The 22192-nt window shown below is 45.4% G+C and overlaps 3 protein-coding genes across 3 annotated transcripts; 2 read left to right on the top strand and 1 right to left on the bottom strand.

Moving 5' to 3' along the window:
- Window positions 1–113: 113 nt before the first annotated feature.
- Window positions 114–2393, top strand: LOC136552206 (ribonuclease 3-like). Its single transcript, XM_066543742.1, has 3 exons — window positions 114–272; window positions 1545–1706; window positions 1854–2393. Exons 1-3 carry the CDS (start codon window positions 177–179, stop codon window positions 2355–2357), a joined length of 762 nt encoding a protein of 253 aa, XP_066399839.1. The 5' UTR covers window positions 114–176; the 3' UTR covers window positions 2358–2393.
- Window positions 2394–9893: 7500 nt separating this feature from the next.
- Window positions 9894–12902, bottom strand: LOC136552205 (peptidyl-prolyl cis-trans isomerase CYP21-1-like). Its single transcript, XM_066543741.1, has 7 exons — window positions 12634–12902; window positions 11916–11991; window positions 11720–11767; window positions 11207–11230; window positions 10941–11123; window positions 10415–10490; window positions 9894–10339 (listed from the first exon to the last, which is right to left on the bottom strand). Exons 1-7 carry the CDS (start codon window positions 12709–12711, stop codon window positions 10174–10176), a joined length of 651 nt encoding a protein of 216 aa, XP_066399838.1. The 5' UTR covers window positions 12712–12902; the 3' UTR covers window positions 9894–10173.
- Window positions 12903–17708: 4806 nt separating this feature from the next.
- LOC136548853 (uncharacterized) lies at window positions 17709–18752 on the top strand. Its single transcript, XM_066540230.1, has one exon. The coding sequence runs from the start codon at window positions 17709–17711 to the stop codon at window positions 18750–18752; it is 1044 nt and encodes a 347-aa protein (XP_066396327.1).
- Window positions 18753–22192: the final 3440 nt, after the last annotated feature.

The raw sequence follows: 22192 nt of genomic DNA, 5'->3' as shown, positions 1-22192 counted from the left end.
AAAAATTATCGGAGGGTCGTCACTCCTTTGCGCTTCATTTGAGGTCGACTTCTATGGAGGATGTTGCTCCGCTCCGCCGATGACACTCGACCTCCTCACTATAAATACCACCTACAGGATCGCTTGAACAGGCAGCCTGCAGCAAACAGCCTTTCCCCGTTGCCAAAATAGCAGAGATGGGAGGCCGCAGAACAATCGTGTTGAGCCTGATCCTTGGCTTACTGGTAGCTGCCAATGCGGTGCCCTTTGATTTCTTTTACCTTATCCTCATGGTATGAACCTTATCAAATGCTTAATCTCCTGTTCACAGTTAACAGTCTACTAACATTGCTAAATCTGATGACTGTACACAGTTTACTTTTCTTGACCGATCTGGAATCACAAAATTACATTTATTGTTATTTTCTGTCTATAATATTTCTCTTCCGATTACAAGGTGACTCACATAGTCCCTCTATCCCTAAATATTGGTCGCTACGGTTTACGTGCCAATAAGTTTGGCTAGATTTGTAAAAAATATTAGCAACGTCTGTATCTCCAAATAAATTTATTATCAAAATAGATTCAACGATTTATCTAATGATATTAATTATATATCATAAATATTAATATTATATATATATATATATTTAGTCAAAGTTACTACTCGAGAAATAAAAACGACAGTTAAAAAAAGACGGAGGGAGTACACCACTAAGCACACTTGCGCCTGATGCTACATTTCAAAGTGCATTTATATTAAACAAAAATGTCATTTAGAATTTGTTTCTTCTACCGTAGAATCGTGTTGTACTACAAAAGTAATAAGTTCCAAACTGACAATTTTGTTTAATATAAAAATGATGTGTGTACCTCTAATCTATTTACTCTCCCCGTGTGTTGGGTTGACCAAGACAATTGTATCCATAAACTTCATTGTCATCATGCAAGTGTATAACACTCTTCTTTATGACAGCATATCTAGAATTGAGGGCCCTATAAATTATTTGTAAGCTAAAATTGCTTTTTTTACAACATTTGAATGTTAAGATTGGATTGTTTCTGAGACGGCGGATTCAATCTGGAGATCAAAATGAACCTGCAGAAAATAATAATGTTGATAATTTTTTTCCTTAAGACAATCGCCAAACAGATTCAAAGTTCAAAGTAGAAACCCAAATAAAGATAAGAAAAATGTGTGAGTAATGGGGAGGTAAAGAAAATCCTTGATTTTGTTATCTTACCGGTGCAAAAATTATCTTTTCAACTACAAGGCCCCTGTTTATAGGTAAAACCGTAAAAGTGAATCGACTCCGGGTTATTTTGTCATTTTGCTATTGTTACTTCCTACAGTTTTTGAAAAAATCCGGGTGCACACTCGAGGGCAAACTGGTTATTAGATAAATCAATTTACATTACAGAATTGGTATTTGTTGAGTTGATGTCATCTTCATCGAGAGCTTCCTAGCTAATCCCATAATTAGTAGTGTCGTTGTTAGTAGGCCAGTGAAATCATTGCAGGCTTGCTAGCTAATAAATCGATGGATGGATTGCTGTGTATGCAGTGGCCTGGTGCATACTGCGAGGACAGCGACAATGGTTGCTGCGTGCCCAAGTACGGCTACCCGGCGGAGGATTTCTTCGTCGAGTTCTTCCAAACCTTCGACGTGTCCATTAACAAGCCCGTAGTCCGTTGCAGCAACGGCAGCCCCTTCGATGCTAAAAAGGTTAACTAACTCACCTCTCTCTTAAACCCCCTTAATCAACCACACGCATCGCATGCATCACCTGGCCACGTACACAGCAGCTCTGTCTCACCTGACGCACTGCATATATGCATGCACATGATCCCCATTCATCGATCGATCGATCAGCTCGACAAGATCGAGAACAACATCAACCACTACTGGAGCAAGATCAAGTGCCCGCCCACCGACGGCGTGAACGCGTGGAAGAGCGCCTGGAACAGCTACGGCGTCTGCTCGGGCCTAAAGCAGCTGGACTACTTCAAGGCGGCGCTCAACCTGAGGAGGCAAGCGGACCTCCTCGGCGCTCTCGCCGACCAGGGCATCCTGCCGGACTACAAGCTGTACAGCACGGCGAAGATCAAGTACGCGGTGACTCAGAAGCTTGGCGTCGAGCCGGGGCTGCAGTGCCGGGACGGGCCTTTCGGCAAGAAGCAGCTGTACCAGGTCTACCTCTGCGTGGACACGGACGCCAAGACCTTCATCAAGTGCCCCAAGCTGCCGGCCACACTGAGCTGCCCCGCGTCCGTCGTATTCCACCCGTTCTACACCTGGATGCTCAACTCCACCGCCACCGCCGCCGCCGCCTTCGACTCCAAGATCCTGCTCCCCACTCAGACCATGTTGAACTGATCGATGAGCTGATCGATCGGACTCGATTATATTATTATTATTATATATATATATATATATATATATATATATATATATATATATATATATATATATATATATATATATATATATATATATATATATATATATATATATATATATATATATATATACTATCCTGTAGTTGGCTACAGAATAACTTATTCTGTAGCCACTTTGAGTTATGATAATTACTATGTTAATTTACGAGATTATAGTAACTCCTTACTAAGTGGTTTAATATAACGTTATGGTAAATATCCCCATGTGTTATAGTAACCCAACTATTGTAAAATATGTATTGACATTATGGTAAATTAGTATATAAAATTATAGTAAATAGAGGTGGCTACAGAATAACTTATTTTGTAGCCGGCTACTGAATAGTCTCTCCCTATATATATATATATATATATATATATATCGATTTCCAAGCGCTAGCTAGCCTTGCAACCGCATGCGTGGCTGCTAGTCGTCATCAGCTTAATTAATCTGCTCTGTCAAACCGGCCGGCCGAGAGCAGCATGCCAGTTGCTCCCGGTGAATGGATCGGTGCTTTTTTTATTGTCCCCATAAATAATAAACCATCCTGTAATGGTATATGTTTAAGATCTTTCAGATCTGCGAGCTACATGCCTACATGTATGCAAATATATATGTGCAAATAAATGTAATAGCAATAATAAATATACAAGAGTGTATGCATATGCTACCAAGTATCGTGTTGTCGTATTTGATTCAAGGCCTGATATGGGCAATGCAAGCTAGTTCTTCAACATGGACTGGTACCCCGACTCGCCTTCTGCTCTGCCCATCTCATGCCGTGTTCCCGTGACAGCGCACCATTTTGTTTATCCTGCTAATCGTCGAGATGTTTTTGGCGCCGGTGCCGCCAGCGATATAGGCGTGGGGTCGGGAGGAACGGATGATACTATCCATTTTATCTGGCGTAAGTGAGTAGAATGATACGATCTTTTAGATTATACTTTTATCATTCATTTGCTTTATATTATATTATTTATGCTTATAAATTTATAATTATTGTATAGTATAATTTCTTACAAATCCAATCATATAAAGTTTGTACTACAATATTTAAAAATTATTAGCCTAATTATTGGTCAAAGTTTTTAAAGTTTGAATCTTGATATGCGTGTGCGCGATAAAATGGACCGGAGGGAGTATCCACCGTCTTTTCTACACGCACATTTTTATTGGGCTAAAGAAAATACACTGAGACGAATTTTCACCGTAGTGCGGGTGCCCGGACATCCGGACGCTCGCGCCTACACTTCGCCCCCGCGCAAGCCCGACGTGGCGTCTGCGCCCAACCCGACCCCACGCGGCGTCTATGCCCCCGACTAACCCCATGTGGCGTCTGCGCCCCACCTGACCCTTCGTGCCCCCTCTAGCAGCTGCAACAGACGGGTGACATTGCAACATATGCAAACACCAGATCTACTTTTAAAACATCCAGATGCAACAGTTACAACATATGTCTGAATACAAATAAAACACTTCAAACATGCTTCTGAAACACTAAAAAAACACATGAAAATGCTTGAAAACCATTGCACACATAAGCAACATTTAGTAAAACACTTACAACATAGTATGCGTGAAACATATGCAACATCCAGATAAATACACTTATAACATACGTCTGAAAACACAGATGAAACATTAGGAACAGACACCTACAGCATACATGTACAACCATTGCAATATATGCAATATCTCTGATCTACTTTTGCAATATTCGTATAAAACACTTGCAACATACCTCTGAAACATCTGAAACACTTGCAACATACACTTACAACATGTGCTTTCAGCGTAGCATCTCTTTGCTGCTTAGGAGAATGGAGGCTCATAGGCGTGCCGGAGGCAGCGGCCCGGCGGTGCTTGTAGGCGGCGGTGGCTCCGCAACGTGGCGAAGAGGCAGCGGCTGCACGACTGGGAGAGCGCAGTCGTGCGCCACATCGTCCTACAACAACGTCTCGGTGGCGCGGAGGTCGCCGCTCCGGTGGAGAAGGTCGCGGCAGGTCCGGCGGAGAAGGCCGTAGTAGGTCGCTCTAGGGGAGAAGGTAGGCAGTGTAACACCCCTGGTGTTACGAGCTTGCTTAGCACTGAGATTTAGGTTCGAGAAGAATTAGCCAAAGAAGTTTTTGGGGTTTTAAAATTTTATAATGCGCCTGAAATGATAAGCGAATCATATGTGACTCACTCTGGTGGACTCAAATAAATATCCAAGTTAACTTACTTGGTGCGTAAAAGTGCTAATGAAAATCCTAACAAGAAGAATAAAATAAGTAGTTTTAATTGTTTGGTAAAAAAAACACTTTCTATAAACAAAAATAAAACATAACTTGTATTTAGTACTTAAATAAAAATGGAAGTACAAGTTTAGTAGGTAGAAATGCAACTTTAACTTTTGAAAAATAAATATTGTTAACTAGTGTTCTTGAGAGCTCAAAAATCAAAATTTAACGTTAAGATAAGCTCTTTTTTGTTAAGTCGGCAAATCCTTGAATTTATGTTTAAAGTACCAATTGTGGTGAATTATATTGAGCAAAATAATTAAAGAGTGCTTGAATGTTTTGCTCCTATGGGTTAGTATGAAATATGGACTATTGTGTGAAATACTTGTTGGTTGAAGTTAATAAGGTTTAGACATTTTAAAAATTATAACAAAAATGTTAATGGCTGTTAGTTCGAACTAAACCTTAACTTTTCCAAGTATGGGAAAAGTAGTATGATAATGCTACTTTGGCACTTAATTCCTAACAAAAATGTTTAAACACTATCTGTTTGTTTTGGTATTGTTGATTGCATCAAAGTGAGTACTTGGGCATGGTATAGGTGGTTGTTGTGTTGGGTGTCACCTTGCTCTCGTAAAAATTGCCCAAATTTCGTTGGAACGCACTAGATTATGTTGTGGGCACTCCATTCTTGAACCAGCGCTTAGCGCGACGAGCTCATGTTGGCATCCTTCCAGTTCCCTCTCTGGTCGTTCTCTGGGAGCGCGGTTTGCTATACTAGCTAGGTGATAGTATCGGCCCTAGGTTGGTAACTTTGGTTGGACCTCCACTGAGCTAGGTTTGAAGTTTGGCACGCTCCAAAAATCGTGCAAGCACGTGGTTCGGCCGCTCGGCCCCAGGGACGCGGTCACCGCGTCCGGTGTCGCGCCGTCACGGGCTACCTGCACTGCTGCCGGATGCTGCTACGACACGCTGTGTAGCGCGTTGGCTGGCGTACCCTATGGCCGTGACCACTGTCCCACTGGCCAGCCGTGTGGCGTCGCCTGCTCGCCGAGCCAGGCGTGGCCGCAGCCGCTCTCCGCCATGCGCGGGACATTGTCGACTGTGGCGTTGTCCGAGCGCACATGCAGGGCTGCGCCTTGTCCTCTTGTCATTTCGGTTACTGAAGCGCTCGCCCTGCACCACTCAACCCACCTACCCCAGCTCTATTTTCGGCGCCGTGGCATGACTTGCCACGCCACGAGGCCGCGCTGCCGCGTGCACATGGCTGCACGGGCACCCCCTAAAGGCTCCACCCGAGCATTTAACAACACAACATATGCCCTCGCTCGTGCGGTCATATCCCCACGCTGTTGTGCCTCATCGGGTCGTGGCCGGGCCACCTCTGCTGGGGCCGCTTCCCGCGATGTGGTGGTGGCAGTGCACCGCTCTCCCTTCCCCTTTCTTAATTACCAGCCCGAGGCTTCCTAGTCCAATTCCTCATGTCAGCGAGTAGCAGAGGAAATTAGCTAGGTGCCCCGTTCACATCGAGTCCGGTCGTTGTTCGTCGTGGTTGAATTTGGTTTCTACCCACCGCCGGTCATCTACACCGTCGAACCGGTAGGTCGAGAGGTAAGGCATGTAGGAGTGGTAGCAGTTCAATTGCTCGTAACCCTGAGCTCGCCTTGACTTCCTCCATCCAGTGCTCGCGCTATTTTGCCTAGGGTGCTCGTCGTCGGTGGGGTGACGCGCCGGTGTCCATCGCAGAGTGCCGCCACCCCGCTCGGTCGTATGTGGCCAGCCTTTTTGGACCGCCTCTGACCAAACTGTCACCACGAGCAAGCTCGCTATAAGCTTCTCATGCTCACTCGCTCACGCGTTAGTCCTCTGGTGGCTCTAGCTCATCGAAACTAGCACACCGCCGTCGCGGATAGCCGCTCACCGCTTCAACCCGCGGTAGTATGCCTCCGAGTCCCTAACCGCCACCCATCTTAGCGCGTTTAGCCATAGATGGCGACCAACCCGCTAAATGGGTCCGCGTAGGCCCCTGGTGGACGGCGTGGACGCCCAGTGCCACCGGTCACCGTGCGGCCGTGCACGGGATGGCCAGGGGTGCGTGCGGGGAGATTTGATAAAACTTAGGGGGTTAAGTAAATTCGTCAGAAAAGGGAAGAAATGGTATTAGGACCTAGTTGTGGTTCGAAAAAAGTTCGATGGCTCATTTGCTAAAGTGCCAGCGCGGGCTCCCCGCCGTGGACCGCACCCTACGTTGGGCTGCTGGGCCGAATGGTTGCCACCGGCCCTTTTTGTTTTCTAAAAGAATTTTCTAATTTAGTTTTAAGGTAAACTTGTAAATTCAATATAAAATTGTGTAGTTAACCAAAAATTATGAAATCAATTTTGTTAGGTTCCTAAAATCATGTTCTATCTGCTAGTATATTTTGTTCATATAGTTTTATAATATTTTTGGGAGTTATCTAATTAATTTGAGATGCTTAATATTGTAAAATATAAACTTATCAGAATTTTTATGATTAATCAGTGCAAGTGTTAATTCTGAAACTTTCACAGTAAATTCTGAACATTATTAGGTGCTCATTGTAATTTTTTAGTTCCATAATAATTAGTTTGCTAAGGTAGCTAAATGAGCCCTAATTCAAAAATATATATTTAATCAATAAAATACCAAAACACCTTTGAGATTGTAGGACTAAAATGTTTTTTCAAAGATAAAGCCTTACTTGACGACGTGGATATGTAGACTAGCACGTTAGTCATTAAAGCTAGCTCGTTAGCTTGCGGAGCGTAATCATATTTTAGAGTTGTAGTTGCCATTGATTATTTACATCTCTACGTTGCATCCACGTATATCATAATAGGAACAACGATGGATTATGGAGTCGACCGAAGTAGCGAAAAATATGGTGCCTTGATGATCGTGTCACCATGATAGAATGCTAACTTTTGGTTATATCTTATCCAGGCAAGCCCCAGTGCATAACCCCTATTATTCTGCACTTTATCTTATGCTTGAGCATTAAGTTTTAAGGAGTTGAATAAAAACCACTTGTGTATATATATCCTTATCCTATGAGTCCTACTAGTATGTTAGGATCGTGTAGGTTGCTATGCTATAGGATCCGGTAGAAGTCGAGTGATTACCTATCACTCGCGAGAGATAGAAAATATATTATTGTCGTTATTATATTACTATCATATGGAATATATATGAAAGATAATTAGAGACCGGGCGGAATGGTACTTTGAATCGGGACTTGGTTCGGCATTCGAGCGAGGCTCGGATTGTACGTGTTCCGCCTGTGTCGATTGAGGACCGTCCGTTGCTGTAGATGGTAGTCAGATCATAAACTTATTATCCTGAGCACATACTTGCTTATGGGAGCGGGAAGGCTCGTTACGCTCTTATCGTGGGTTCTGGCTCTTTTCGGACCGACTGATTGGAGGCGGGAAAAGGTGGAGGTCTAAGCACTCAACTGAGACCGGGTCTCAAGTGTGGGGGCTTAGAGTCCAAGTTTAGACAGGGACCTAGACCCCTTAACAGGAGTGGAACGGTTGGTCTTGTTTGTGACTGGGGTGCAAACAAGGCGTGTGTTTCGGGGTATCCAACTGGGATACATTGATTCGCGAATCGTCGTTTCTGTGAGACGGTACGACTTAGCTATGGTCTAGCACCGTAGTAAGAACTGTAACGTGAAAGGTGATAAAATGGTTCTGATTGTTTACCATCTGCTTGAAAGTAGCATAGGTGCCTACATAAAATGGTTAGTTAATGAACTAATAATGACTGCTAATAAAATTGAATATAAGGACGCACGTTTAGTAATGCTTCCGCAGATGCAATAACCCACAAACCAAATAAGCCTTGCATATCCTTGGAGTCTTTTATTTTTCTCCTATCGGGTAAGTCTTGTTGAGTACAATCGAGTACTCAGGGTTTTATTTCTCCTGTTGCAGGTGTCGGAGGATACTTAGAGCTGACTCTTGTGTGTGGAAACCTTCTGGTGGGCTCAGAGAGGATTCCTTTCACGCTACGACCGTAGTGTTTATTTATAACCCTAACTAAAGGTATTTATAAGAAAAGATATAAAATCTGCTAACATCTCTTGTATAAAAATGTCCACTATGTTAATGCTCCACCAAGTCATTAAATTAATCTTGCTTCCTCTATAACTCTAATAACAGTGTTATATTCCGCTGTTATAATCAAATAAGGTAATATTTTGTTACTGTAATAAAGTGATGTAAGAAATGACTTAAGAATATTGTAAGTTGTATTCTCTTATTTATGATCCTAATAGAAAAATATGGATTTTCGTGTTCTGCCTTGGGGTGTGCTCGACGGAACTGCATAGTTTAGTGTCATCTCTTGAGTACTTAGTGTTTAATGGAAGACAAGTACTTCTGGGAGGCATTAGATTAGGTGGTTCTGCCACAGACGGGAGGCGTGGTAGAGAGAGAGGCGCGATGGAGAAGAAGACGAGCGGGAGCGCGCGGTGGAGAGGGTGGCGCAGTGGAGAGAGGCAGGCAGGAGGCATGATGGAGATGGCGGGCGGGATGTGTGGCAGAGCGCGGTCGTAGGTTCACGGCGTTGTGGTGAGTTTTTTCTTTTTCTTTTGTTAGAAAACTATGGTGTCTGGAGGTGAGTGGGTAGGAACAGATAGGAGAGCCTTCTGGGCCTCCCGGCCTGCGAGCGGGGCTGTCCAGGGCGGACGGGCGCCTGAATACAAGCATTACCGATTAGATTAAGGAAAAAGTCCCCAAACTATCTTGGGAGGGTAGATTTTCTCCTTAACTCCAAAGCCAGATAAATTGCATATCTCCCTTAACTGTCAAAACCATTTAAATTATCTCTTTGCCCGGTTAGAAGTGATTTCAATCATGTTTCATCTTTTTTTTAATTTATTAAAATAAATCCGTTAAACACCATATAAGATTTTAAATCATGAAAATGTAAGCATCCGTTAAGCACATTATCAAAGAGCACATCACCCACCACTAAAACATAGCGGCATTTCTTCCTGTCCAAGAAATGCAAGCATCCGCGCGCAAGATGTTTGGTTAAAACCAACTGTTTCTTCACGTCTGTTGTAAAAAAAAATGTTGTCAAAAAAACTGTTTCTTCACGTCTAAGAAAATGTGAGCACTCAGACGAACATGATGAAACCGGATTGGCCAAATTCCGCCACAAACCAAATCAACTCAATGCTAAAAACTGCGTCCACTAGCATAAGTTTAGGTTCAACAAAAAAGGAAGGAGGAAAAAATGTTCCTTATGTACTATATATATAGCTGACGAATTTCATACACAAGATGAGCAATCCAGGTATCAAGGTAACAACGCTGGCTAAAGACTTTTCACGTCTCCACATCACAACCCAAGGGATCAGAGTCAGTTCGACTGGCCATAAACTAGCTACGATATACAGCATTCCAGAAGTATTGTTTAACTGTGGCACACCATTTTGGTCAAGGACAAAAGAAGTATATGGCCGCCTGATTTGAAAATGGCATGGTGACAAGGAGTAGAGCACAGCCTACGCTTCCTGATCACCCCATTTCTCCTTGGGTATCTCACCAGAGTCAGTGATCACCGCCTTCTTCCTTGGCTTGCCATTGTAAGTCCCAGCACCCCCTTCAATGGCGTACACGGTATCCATTCCCTGGATCACCCTGCCGAAGACAACATGCTCTCCATCCAACCTACAAAGTTACCATTTCAGGAGCTGCAGCTTCAAAGTTAATCACTGGTGAGACGTGGTGTGTAACACAACTCACCAGCTTGTCTTGATAGTCGTTATGTAAAACTGGGATCCATTGGAATCAAGTCCAGAATTTGCCATAGCAACAACCCCTGCAAGACAGCAAAGCAGGAGTAGAGTTGGAAATGACCATTCTAATTTAATAATTTTCAGATAGACCTGTCAGAAGATCAAACACGGATTCAAGATTTGGCCACACTGACCAATTGCCAAAAGCCAACCAAGTCAGGATGGAAGAAATATAAACAAAGTAAAACACCAGAATATTTAAACTTGTTGCCGACAAAAAAACTCAGTAGGTCTCAGTACATAGTTTTCTTGAAATCAAGTGTAGCTACATAGTGAACAAATCAGAAACCAGACCCTGTTGTAATCTAAAAAAGATGGCATCAACTAAAAGTCTTTAATAGAGATAGCATCACTAGTGTCAAATAAAATAGTGCTGGTTTCCTTGAAAATAAATGTGTAACTAAGTACACATGAACTTCAACAAAGGCAAAGTGCAAACTGGATGATAAAGTTCACTAGCTGAACAATCGCACCTGGATGTGTATGTTTTACAGTGAAATTCTCATCTGGGAAGATGCCTCCATATATAGACTCACTTCCTTTCCCGTTGCCTCTAACTATGTCACCGCCCTGAATCATGAAGCCAGGGATAATACGATGGAATGGTGTTCCTTTATAGTGAAGAGGTTTGCCATTGGACCCGACACCTTTTTCACCTGAAATGATGAACAAATTGACATGAACTATCAGCTCAGGTGGGATTTTGGTGGCAACAAAATAAGCCATGGAAAGAAAATACCTGTACAAAGGGCCCTAAAGTTTTCTGCAAAGTGTAAAACAAAGAAATTTAGTAGATGAACTATAATCTGTGAAGACAATTTTATTTCATATATGTTGCCAAAAAAAAAAAACTTTGACAGTATAACTGTAAGTTTGAAGCAGTGAGGTTGGTCTCAGCCAAAAAAATTCTTCTTTCAAGAAAAAGAATCCATAGGCATATATAACCGAAATCATGAAAGTAGGAAGAATGCTAACAACTAGATCTTCATTAACCACACAACAGCACATTGATAGGAACAGAAGGATGGAAGAAATCGATATGTATCAACTAAACTTCTTCTACTTCTCGAACAGGGTAACTTTTAACCAAAGCAATGGGGAAACTCATAAATGCGTGAGTACATGACTGCCACATGTCAAGAGTCTAGAACAGAAGCACAAGAAGCACCAGCCGTGCAAAGGAGTACACAAACTTTGAAAATCAAAATCAATAAAAGAACATGCTGGAAAAAGAGAAGTATAATAATAATACCAATTGTTTTTGGAACAACCTCCCCATAGAGACCAATAACAATTCTACCTGCAATTAGGGGGTCGGGTCAATCAAGAATTAAGCCAACAATGTAATTATGGTTATGACTAATGAAACATGAAGAAATAATGCAAGCAACAGGTGGCCAAAGATTTCCATTAAAACACCCAACAATGTGCTGTTAATTGCAATGTACCTATGTGTTGGCCATCAATTTCTACATCTAGGTAGACCCTGTGAGTAACTGCTGGTAATTGAACCTCTGCAATGCTCTGTGCAACATGAGAAAAAAGATAAGATACATCTTTTGAAATCCTTAGCATTCATCACATTATTGTCATAGTAGTTCCGTTTTTTATTTTCTCTGATAAAGTGTCATAGTAGTACATACAATGCATCTCCATCGTCTTGGGTAATAAAGAAATAAATACATACCACGCATCATTCAAAATGTCACGCAACATGACTAGCTACTGAAAATAAAAATAAAAAATAGATCAATACACATGATAGTTCCAATGCTGGAGCCAAACCACACTACGACACAATTCAGCAGTAAAGATAATGGCATCGACAAAGTAGAAAAACAAATCTCATGTATGCCTTACCACCTCCACTGCAAAAGTACCGTCGACAGGGGAACCAGCTCCCTAAAATTACTTAGTGACATCATACTGGCAACAGGCATACCTCAGACATCACATTGCAGAAATGCTACTACGAGCAGCTAGAGCTCGAATCCCTACAGGATAAAGCGATCCCGGCACAGAGAGATCCACTAAATTCCCCCTTCAACGTTCCATCTCGACCCGACACACTAATTAATCTGAACTATCTTAGAAAACTAAGTATAGTCAGTCAGACATCTTAACAACTGAACCTGACCAGACAAACTGGAGAACGGACAGCCGCACCTGGCGACGGGAGTAGGCGGAGACGGCGAGGTACAGGGCGGCGCAGGCGATGAAGGCGACGACGGCCTTCCGCAGCATACCAAAGCCCGGATGGTTTAGGCTTCTATCTCATCAAAATCGTCGAGAGCTCGGTGCGAATCCGGAAGGAGTTGCTCGCGATTGAGGGGGTAGCGGCGGCGACGGGATCGGCACCCTCCGCTCCGGCAGACCGGGCCTCTCCTCTTTTTTTTATTAATTCCTTTTTTCTTTTTCTTTTCTTCGATGAGCGGGCCTTGATTTTGGTTCGTTCGATTGCACGTGAGGCAGTCCCATGAACTCATAGGCCTGAATTTTCCAGCCCACAAGACAACATGCATGACTGGGCCCAAAACTCACCTTTTTATAGCAGTGCGGCCCATTACTTCAGGCTCATCAAACCTCCTAAACCATAATATAATAATACTCAGTCCCAAAAAAAATGCAAAACAATTTCAACTTGAAACATCTGTGTACAACAAAGTACTAACAATTTTTATATAAAATTATTATCATTATATTGAATATAAAATATATTTTCATAGTAAATCTATATAGAGACATAATAATTGTTGGCATTTTTTCTATAAAATAGGTCAAACTAGAGAAAGTTTGGCTAATTCCAAATCTAGAATTACATTCTTTTAAAGATGTAGGGAGTACTCCCTTCATCCCAAAATATTTACACTTCTACGTTTCAAATTTTGTAAAAAAAAATGTGCACATATAGGCATAAAGGTGTGAGATCTGATGTCTATAGGAGTATTGGACAAAAGTTTATGGATCAGCGTGGGACCAACGGAAAGTCTGGCTTGTAATAAAAAATAGAAAAAAAGAGGAAAGGACGGTGTGCGGATGTTCTCGTTCACTCGTTTTTGCACTGCAACACATGTCCCTTGTTCCTTGTTCCGCGCTGCTGCATCTGTGTTTATGTCACCACTAGGCAGCAGCAGAACTTACCAGCTGTACTGATAATTTACAAAATTGCGACCTCGGATTTAGAGAAGTGCGATTACTATGGGACAGAGGAAGTAGATACGTAAAGGGTAAATCCAGTATGACGGCGCAAAACGGCAAAAGTCCCCACTTACGTAGTAACACGAAGAAGCAAGCACCAAGTATCCAGCTCGTATACCGCTGGAGAGTACCCGGTTCGATGGATCCATTTATGTACCCACGAGAACTTAATTATTACAAGTCGCCAGCCAAAATGGTGAACGTATACAACGACGACACCCAAACTCACCGATCCGGAGGAGAAACTTAAGGACTTACAGAGACGCAACGTAAATGTATAATGCAAATGAAGAAGCACGAGGAGCACGCGTTTACCGGTTTACTAAGCAAAAACACACTAGCGGATGGCTCGGTCCGCCGCCGAGGGGTTTTGGAAAACGGCTGCCAGAAAGAGTGCGTGGAGCATCAGTATCACTGTATCAGTCACGATGGAGAGGCGCGATTAATTCCGAGCAGCCGCCCAACACACACAGCACCATACAGTACACGCAGACGCAGGACGCAGCGGAGAGAACGCGGCAAACTGCGGAGCGAGAGGCGGCCTATCGCCACATGTGAGGGAGGGTCCCGACTCCCGGGCCCGGGCCCGGCCCGACCGACCTGATAAATAAAGTGATAAGGCCTGCGGCTGCGGCTGCAATCGACATGCAGCCTGCTGGCTTCGTCGTGAACGATCATAGATTATTTATTGCTAGGACGTAAAAAAAATACTATTTTAACTTATAATCCATGATCGTATACGAGCAAGCGAATAGGCGGATGAAGAAGTGATTGCTACCGGCGCTGGATCGACCTGTGCTCTCCTGATCTGGTGCCGCAACGACCAGTCCATGGGAGCGGCCCACAAGAATTGAAAAACTGCATCGATGCTAGCCCAGGAATGAGAGGGGAAAGGGTCCTTCTGAGGCCCATTAAGGAATGTGGGCCGGTGTTCCGCTGCCCGGCGAACGGGACGGAACGAGCGGAACCGATGTTTCGGGAAATCATGCAGCTGGAGCTCATGGAACCAGTGCGCGCCAGTCCGGGTCGACGTTGGGTTCGCCGGTCGCCGCAACAGCGTCCGCAGCACTGGGAACGTCCAACGTCACTGCGCGGGCGGACGCTACGCTTCGAACGTCCGCTGCGGCGCGGCAGGCAGAAATTGTGGCTTGGGTATGCATCCCCCTGGACTCGCCTATCATTAAGGCGGGGCCGAAGCTACGCAAGTCGAGGACGCCGGCAACAGTGCTGTCTATCAGGAGGAGTCGTCGTCTTGCGGCCAAGCCGCGGGCAGCCAACGCCACGCTTCAGGCACAATCCGTCCTAATGCAGAAGCTTGGAATGGTGGATAATCTCCCGCCGGCGGATTTGGAGGCATTCGAGAAGTATTTGGCGACCTTCGCAGAACCGTTGACTCCGTCGAAGCTGGAGGCACTGCAGATGCTTGTCGCGCCTGATTTTGATCCCGTGGCCATGAACCTCAACTTGGCCGAGTTGGAGGGGGAGGCGCTGTAATGGTGCCTGGGACCGTTTTCAGTCGCGCCCTCTGTTTCTCAATGATATCATACAACTGCTGTGTTTGGAATGTGCGTGGCCTGAATGGTCGTGCCCGTCGCAATGTCGTTAGGGACCTTCTGACCTAGCAACGCGTTTCTCTCGTGTGTCTACAGGAGACTAAGCTCTCCGTCATTTGTAACTCACTGGCTAATGAAATACTGGGATCTATGTTCGACTATGACTATCTGCCGTCTGCTAATGTAGCCGGGGGGATCTTATTTGGCTGGCAGCGTGAACAATGGATGGTTTCCCAGGTGGATAAATGCCGCTTCTTCTTATCGGCTAAGGTGGCCAACACAGCTGCACCACAGGACTGCTAGTGGCTGACGGTGGTCTATGGGCCACAGGCGGACTAGGAAAAGGTCGAGTTCCTGGACGAACTCCGTCAGTTCAGGATGACGGCTGATGGACCGTGGGTGCTATGTGGGGATTTCAACATGATTTACAGAGCAGAGGATAAGAGCAACGATCGCCTCGACCGTCGTTGTATGCGTCGTTTCTGGGCATTCATCGATGCCGTCGAGCTGGAAGAGCTCAACCTGGTCGGTAGACGGTTCACCTGGTCCAGTGAGCGGGACCAGCCGACTCTGGAACGGTTGGACTGTGTCTTCGCCACGGCAGGCTGGTTGCAAGCGCACCCAAATCATATCCTACGGGCGCTTTCCACGGATTGCTCTGATCACTGTCCGCTGCTGCTGATGGCAAACGTGGTGCCATGGGCAAAAAAGAGGTTTCGATCTAAACCACACTGGACCAAATTCCCGAGGTTCATGGAGGTTGTGGAGTCTGCCTGGTCAGCAACTCTGTTGCATGCGGACCCATTCCGTGTACTGGATTACAAACTCAGAAATGTGGCACGGGCGCTGAAGAGCTGGAGTGATAAGAAGATCGATAGTGTGCGGATGCAGCTAGCCTTGGTCCGGGAGGCAATCACACGTCTGGATGTGGCTCAGGAATCCAGGTCGCTCTCTGTGCAGGAGTCACAACTGCGTAAATCACTGAAAGTCCGCGTGCTCGGTTTGGCATCCCTACTGCGTACGATGGCCAGACAGCGATCAAGAATGATGTTTCTAGCTGAGGGGGATGCAAACACCAAGTTCTTTCACCTCATGGCTTGCCACAGAAAACGCAAAAACTTTATACGGTCTCTCCACGTGAATGACAATGTGATTGTTAGTGGAGAAGGAATGGCTGATGCGCTGTACCATTACTATGACCAAGTCCTGGGCACCATCTTTGTTCCCTCCCAGAGATTCAACCTTGGGATTATTGGGCTGCCATCGATGGACCTTTCCAGCCTGGAGGTCCACTTCACTGAAGCTGAAATTTGGGCAGTGATCTCTCAAATGCCCAATGACAAGTCGCCAGGGCCAGATGGCTTCACAGGCCTCTTCTATAAGACGGCCTGGCCCGTAATCAAGCTAGACATTCTAAACGCCTTCAACGCGTTTTGGGCGCGCGACACTAGAAACTTCAACTTGCTTAACGATGCTTATATGATCCTGCTAAGAAAGAAAGATCAGCCCGAGGAGATCAAGGACTACCGCCCTATCAGTCTCATTCACAGCTTTGGAAAACTGATCATAAAATGCCTAGCAGCAAGGATGGCACAGGTGCTAGACAGTTTGGTTCGGCCAAACCAGACAGCCTTCATCAGAGGTCGCTACATACATGACAATTTCCAGCTTGTGCGCCTCTCCTGTAAGGCGATTCATGAAAAACGAGTTCCCTGTGTCCTGCTCAAGATTGATATAGCCAAGGCTTTTGATTCAGTGGCATGGAACTTCTTGCTCGAGGTGTTGGCACATTTGGGCTTCGGCCAACGGTGGAGGGACTGGGTCTCCAGCATGCTGTCAACTGCTAGCACAAAAATACTTCTGAATGGTAGGCCTGGGAGAAGAATATGCCATGCGAGGGGACTGCGCCAGGGTGATCCACTGTCACCGATGCTTTTTGTGCTCGTCATGGAGGTTCTCAACCATCTGATCTACTGGCTGGATGTCCAGGGTTTCTTGTCACCCTTGGGGGTCGCTGCGCTGCCTTTCAGGGTCAGCTTGTACGCTGACGACGTCGTCATGTTTATAAAACCAAATTTGGATGATCTGCTTGTCCTAAAGGGGGCGGTGGAGCTCTTCGGCCTGGCGTCTGGGCTGTTCTCCAACTTGGATAAGAGTGTGGCTACTCCGATTGGCTGCTCGGAGCAGGAGGCAGAACTCGTGCGTGACACTTTATTTTGCAAGATCGAGGCCTTCCCATGTCGCTACCTAAGTATTCTACTATCAATTTTCAAGCTGAGGAAGAGCGTTGAGCAGGGCCTGGTAGACGCCGTCGCCTCCAGGATACCATAGTGGAAAGGTAGATTACTGAACATGGCCGGGAGGACAGCATTGGCCAGAGCCACGCTCTCGGCAATACCGATCCACATGTCCATAGCGTTGTGCCTTTCGTAGTGGGCCATTGAGCAAATCGATAGGCGGCGACGTGCTTTCATTTGGTGTGGCGAGCAGATGGTCACTGCAGGCAAGTGCAAAGTGGCCTGGAAATCATGCTGCAAACCAAAGGATCTTGGAGGGCTGGGCGTCATTGATATGCGGCGTGCTGGGGTGGCACTGAGGGTCCGATGGGAGTGGAAATGTTGGGTGGATCAAAGACTGAATTGGTCCAGCTTGCATAGAAAAAAAGAAAAGATGGTCACTGCAGTTTTCAAGGCAGCCACAGTGTCCATTGTTGGCTCCGAGGAATCGACTTTCTTCTGGACGGACAACTGGATTGATGGTGCAAGCATTCAGTCATTGGCGTCGGCGCTCTTTCAGGCTGTTGCAGCAAGGTGTCGGGGGGCGCTGGTACGTGATGCACTGCTGGGTAATGCTTGGGTGCGCCACATCACCGGAGCACATACGGTTCAGGTCATCAATGAGTTCATGTTGGTGTGGCAGCAAGTTCGGAGATTTCTGCCCTTGCAGGGAACACCTGATGTGTTTCGGTGGAGGCTCACACCGGATGGAGCCTACTCTTCGGCCTCGGCTTATGGAGCCATGTTCTTTGGTGCTTTGAGGACTCTTGGGGCAAGGGAGATTTGGAAGACCTCGGCGCCGCCAAGAGTCCGTGCCTTCTTCTGGTTGGTATTGCACAAGAGATGCTGGACCGCAGAACGGCGGTTTCGCCATGGCTTGCAAGACAGTGACATCTGCATCACTTGTGACCAAATGACGGAGAGTATGGATCATATCATCTTGGGTTGTGTCTATAGCAGGGAGGTTTGGGCCATTCTACTGGCCAAACTCCATCTCCTGGATGTTGTGCTCGTTAATGAGGAGGATGTCATGGAGTGGTGGATGCGCAACAGAAAGCTCGTTGTAAAACCGGCGAGAAAGGGGTTCGATTCGCTCTTCTTCCTAGTTGGCTGGAGACTGTGGAAGGACAGGAACTCGCGCACTTTCGATGGAGCTTCTACTGACGCGGCTGGGCTGGCTTGCTCGATCTGGGGCGAGGCCGAGGAGTGGTGTTTGACGGGATACAAGCACCTCCTGTCTTTGCTAACACTCATGTAGTCTTCAGGGGTCATTCACGTCGCAAGCATAGTGCTATGTAAATCAATTTCACTCGTTGCCCGTGGGCCGGAGTGCTTTGGTAATCGGTGGATTACCATAGCGTTTAGTTGTAATTTCGTGTAAACTCTCTTCTCTTCTCCTGCTTAATGAAAACCGTGCCCGAGGCGCGTTCGAGAAAAAAAAAAAAGAAGTGATTGCTGCACAAGAATCTCTGTCTCAGGCCTCGTGAAGCTCTTTGTTATCATTTCTCTTTTTGAGATGACGTGATTGCAGGTTGTGTATCCACTGGCCATTGACGATTGCAACTAGTATAACAATACTACTACTAGTACGCTTCCCTAAAAAAAACAATACTAGTACAGTACGCACCAAGCGCTGAAAGGACGAGTATAGCATGTTCCTACGTACGTTACAATACAACATATATAACTTGTGCTTTGAAGGTTTATTCAACAATCGCGTTATCTATCCTAATATAACTTGTTATCTGACTTAATATTATAGGTTATACGAATGATATTGAAAACATAGTGTGGTAGTATTAGATTTGGATTGAGAATATGTTGATGACAAGAATGAGATGCTGGTGGCGAGGAGTGATGTGCGAGGGAATACACTGACGGACAAAAAAGTAATAATACAGCAATATATATATATATATATATATTAGACATGTTTGCTCCGCTTAAATTATCTACGGCTACTTATAAAATTCTATCTACACAGTAACTAGCAATTCGTATATGTATCGAACAGGCTGATTACTTTTACTATTTTTAGGTAATATCTCCGGCTGTTGAAAACACCGAAAGGCCGGCCGGGCAGCCAGCTTGCCACAATGCCACTGCCCGCCGGGGCTCACCGCGGGGCCCCGCTACACCTTGCTCTCGCGGATTTTTTTAATTTTAACACTTTTTGTAAATTAATTTTAAATCTAACACTGTTTGTTTTTTATTTTCAAATCTAACACTTTTGGCCGCACCTATTGCCATGGCGCGGCGAAATGCATGTGCCGCGCCATGCATGGTGGCACGGCGGGAAGGATGACGTGGCAACGACCGGAGCGCTGACCGATAACGTGGCTGGGTCTGCCGCGCCACCGATCTTGACGCGGCAGTGACGCGCCACGTTTCATGGCATGGCAAGGAGGGGTTAATTCACGGGCGGTGCAGCAGGCCTTCCCTGTGCCGTGCGTGCGTAGAAGCGCCTTTTCAGAGTCTGACGTGCATTATTTGATGTGCTCTTGTCACCTCACTGGGGTCTTGTTTAGATTGCAAGTTTTTTCACTCTCTCTCTCCATCACATCAAATCTTTGATACATGCATGGAGTATTAAATGTAGATAAAAAAATAACTAATTACACAGTTTGATTGTAAATTACGAGACGAATCTTTTGAGCCTAGTTAGGCCATGATTGGACAATAATTGTCAAATATAAACGAAAATGCTACAGTGCCAAATACTGATTCCTAACCCCAATCTAAACAAGGCCTGGATTCATGGCCTTACTCCATCCACGTCGTGTGGTGCATCATATGATTTCCTGCTGCCATGGATTCTCCTGTCCCTTGGGTCTACCATGCGTGTTCTTCATGTTGGTGCAAACCCTACGTCAAACATCTATCCTCTTCAGAAAATACAGAGAAAAAAGTCGTTTTAAATTAACAAAAAGTTTGTAGTACTACTTTATTCACAGATTAAAAAGAAATATAGTACTCCCTCTGTCAAAGAGAGTGTCGCAATGAGATTCGAGCCAGTAAAACTTTCTTAGATTTTACTAAATTTATAGAAAATATTAGCAACATTTGACTCTTCGTGGAATATTAGAAAATATTATCCACAGATTCGAGCCAGTAAAACTTTCTTAAAAATAAATATTAGAAAATATTAGCATGGCGCGGCACAGGCGTTTCGTCGCGCTATGACAATAGGCGCGGCAAAAAATGTTAGATTTGAAAATAAAAACGTGTTAGATTTAGAATTAGTTAAAAAAAAGGTTAAAATTAAAAAAAAAATCGCCCTCGCCCGTACCGGGGACGGGGAGCTAGCGAGACGTTGAGCCCGTACCGTCGCAGTCGTGTAGTACGACCGACGCGATCTTTGGAGTGTCCCGTCACGTAGTCAGGACGCGCAGCGCCGGCCGCCGGATTCCTCCCCCCCCCCCCCCCCCCCCCCCCCCACCCCGTCCCTGTCACAACCACTTTTTGTCTCCCTTGTCCCTTGTCTCTTCGTGGAAAAAACCGGAAACCTGACCGTGTTCAAGATAAGGCTAATTAGGAATTTGGCCCTTGTTTAGTTGGCAAAATTTGGAATTTAGGGTTACTGTAGCATCTTCGTTTTTATTTGATAAATAGTGTCCAAACATTGACTAATTAGGCTTAAAACGTTCATCTCGCAATTTCCCACCAAACTGTGCAATTAATTTTTCTTTTCGTTTACATTTAATGCTCCATGCATAGGCCGCAAATATTCGATGTGATAGGTACTGTAGCAACTTTTTGGATTTTGAGGTGGGACTAAACAAGGGCTCATTGCAGGTTGTGACTTGTACTCTACGCGGAATACTCCAACAGTGATCTGTAAAGTGACTGCACTGACCTTTTGGCGGCCGGGACTTCGTGTGAGTTACTGCCCGCAAAAGATTCTTCACGAATCCATTCTTCCTCAGGCCCTCAGCGTCATTCTAGTACCGCTGTTTTCTACTTCCTAGATACCACTGTCTTTTTAATTTAACGAAGCCTTAGGTACCGCTGTTTCGCCTGAACTAGTACTAGACTACTCCTAGAAAGCACGCAAGCGCATCCAAATTTTAACCACATTGCTTAACTGCCTCTGAGGCTCTGACCGAGCTGTAAGGCACTTCCTAAAATAAAAACACATGGGAAGAGCTATAGCTGACAGCCCATTTGTTCGACCGCGTCCGCTCGGCGACGGCAAGCAATCCCGGGCGTGCTTTGCTTCCTCAACAAACAGGGCGCACCCGCCGCAGCAACGATCATGGCCAGAACCAGTGTGTCGCGTCGCGTCGTCTCGCTGAAACATAAAACTACTCGTACTAGATTTTGATTTTTGGACAAGCTGGCAAAGCTGCCATGCTAGAGATCCATCGAAGTCTGCCGAAGAAGACGGCAGTGTGGTAGCACTAGCGAACTTGGCTTCCTCGCCGGCTCCGGCCGGCGGCCGGGCGGCGGGCCCCGACATGCAGCACGTGCACGCGGAGGTGAAACCTGGAAGTGGCAAGGTATCATCGTGGGCGCAGACGCATGCAGTTTCCTACGCACAGTTGGTATGGGCTGCTAGAAAAAGGAAAACCGACGGACTTCCCAACCCAAGGATAGATCAGAATGATCACGTTGCGTCATGTGGGCCGCCAACGAGCCCGTCCATGCTGCCTCCGTGGCACCGTCTGGCGAGGTCTCCTTCGTTTGTTCGCGGAGCAA

This window comes from Miscanthus floridulus, chromosome 4 (assembly GCF_019320115.1).
Source record: "Miscanthus floridulus cultivar M001 chromosome 4, ASM1932011v1, whole genome shotgun sequence".
Classification (NCBI taxonomy): domain Eukaryota; kingdom Viridiplantae; phylum Streptophyta; class Magnoliopsida; order Poales; family Poaceae; genus Miscanthus; species Miscanthus floridulus.
Note: the sequence above shows the minus strand (reverse complement) of the source record. Positions and strands in the feature narration are given on the sequence as shown.

What these genes read in the sequence shown, in the direction of transcription:
- LOC136552206 (XM_066543742.1), top strand. Translation starts at nt 177, where the DNA reads ATGGGAGGCCGCAGAACAATCGTGTTGAGCCTGATCCTTGGCTTACTG. An exon ending in TCTTTTACCTTATCCTCATG is followed by an intron (nt 273 to 1,544) that starts GTATGAACCTTA and finishes CTGTGTATGCAG; the next exon opens with TGGCCTGGTGCATACTGCGA. An exon ending in GCCCCTTCGATGCTAAAAAG is followed by an intron (nt 1,707 to 1,853) that starts GTTAACTAACTC and finishes TCGATCGATCAG; the next exon opens with CTCGACAAGATCGAGAACAA.
- LOC136552205 (XM_066543741.1), bottom strand. Translation starts at nt 12,711, where the DNA reads ATGCTGCGGAAGGCCGTCGTCGCCTTCATCGCCTGCGCCGCCCTGTAC. An exon ending in CTTTAGGGCCCTTTGTACAG is followed by an intron (nt 11,124 to 11,206) that starts GTATTTTCTTTC and finishes TCATCATTTCAG; the next exon opens with GTGAAAAAGGTGTCGGGTCC. An exon ending in ACGACTATCAAGACAAGCTG is followed by an intron (nt 10,340 to 10,414) that starts GTGAGTTGTGTT and finishes GTAACTTTGTAG; the next exon opens with GTTGGATGGAGAGCATGTTG.
- LOC136548853 (XM_066540230.1), top strand. Translation starts at nt 17,709, where the DNA reads ATGGTCACTGCAGGCAAGTGCAAAGTGGCCTGGAAATCATGCTGCAAA.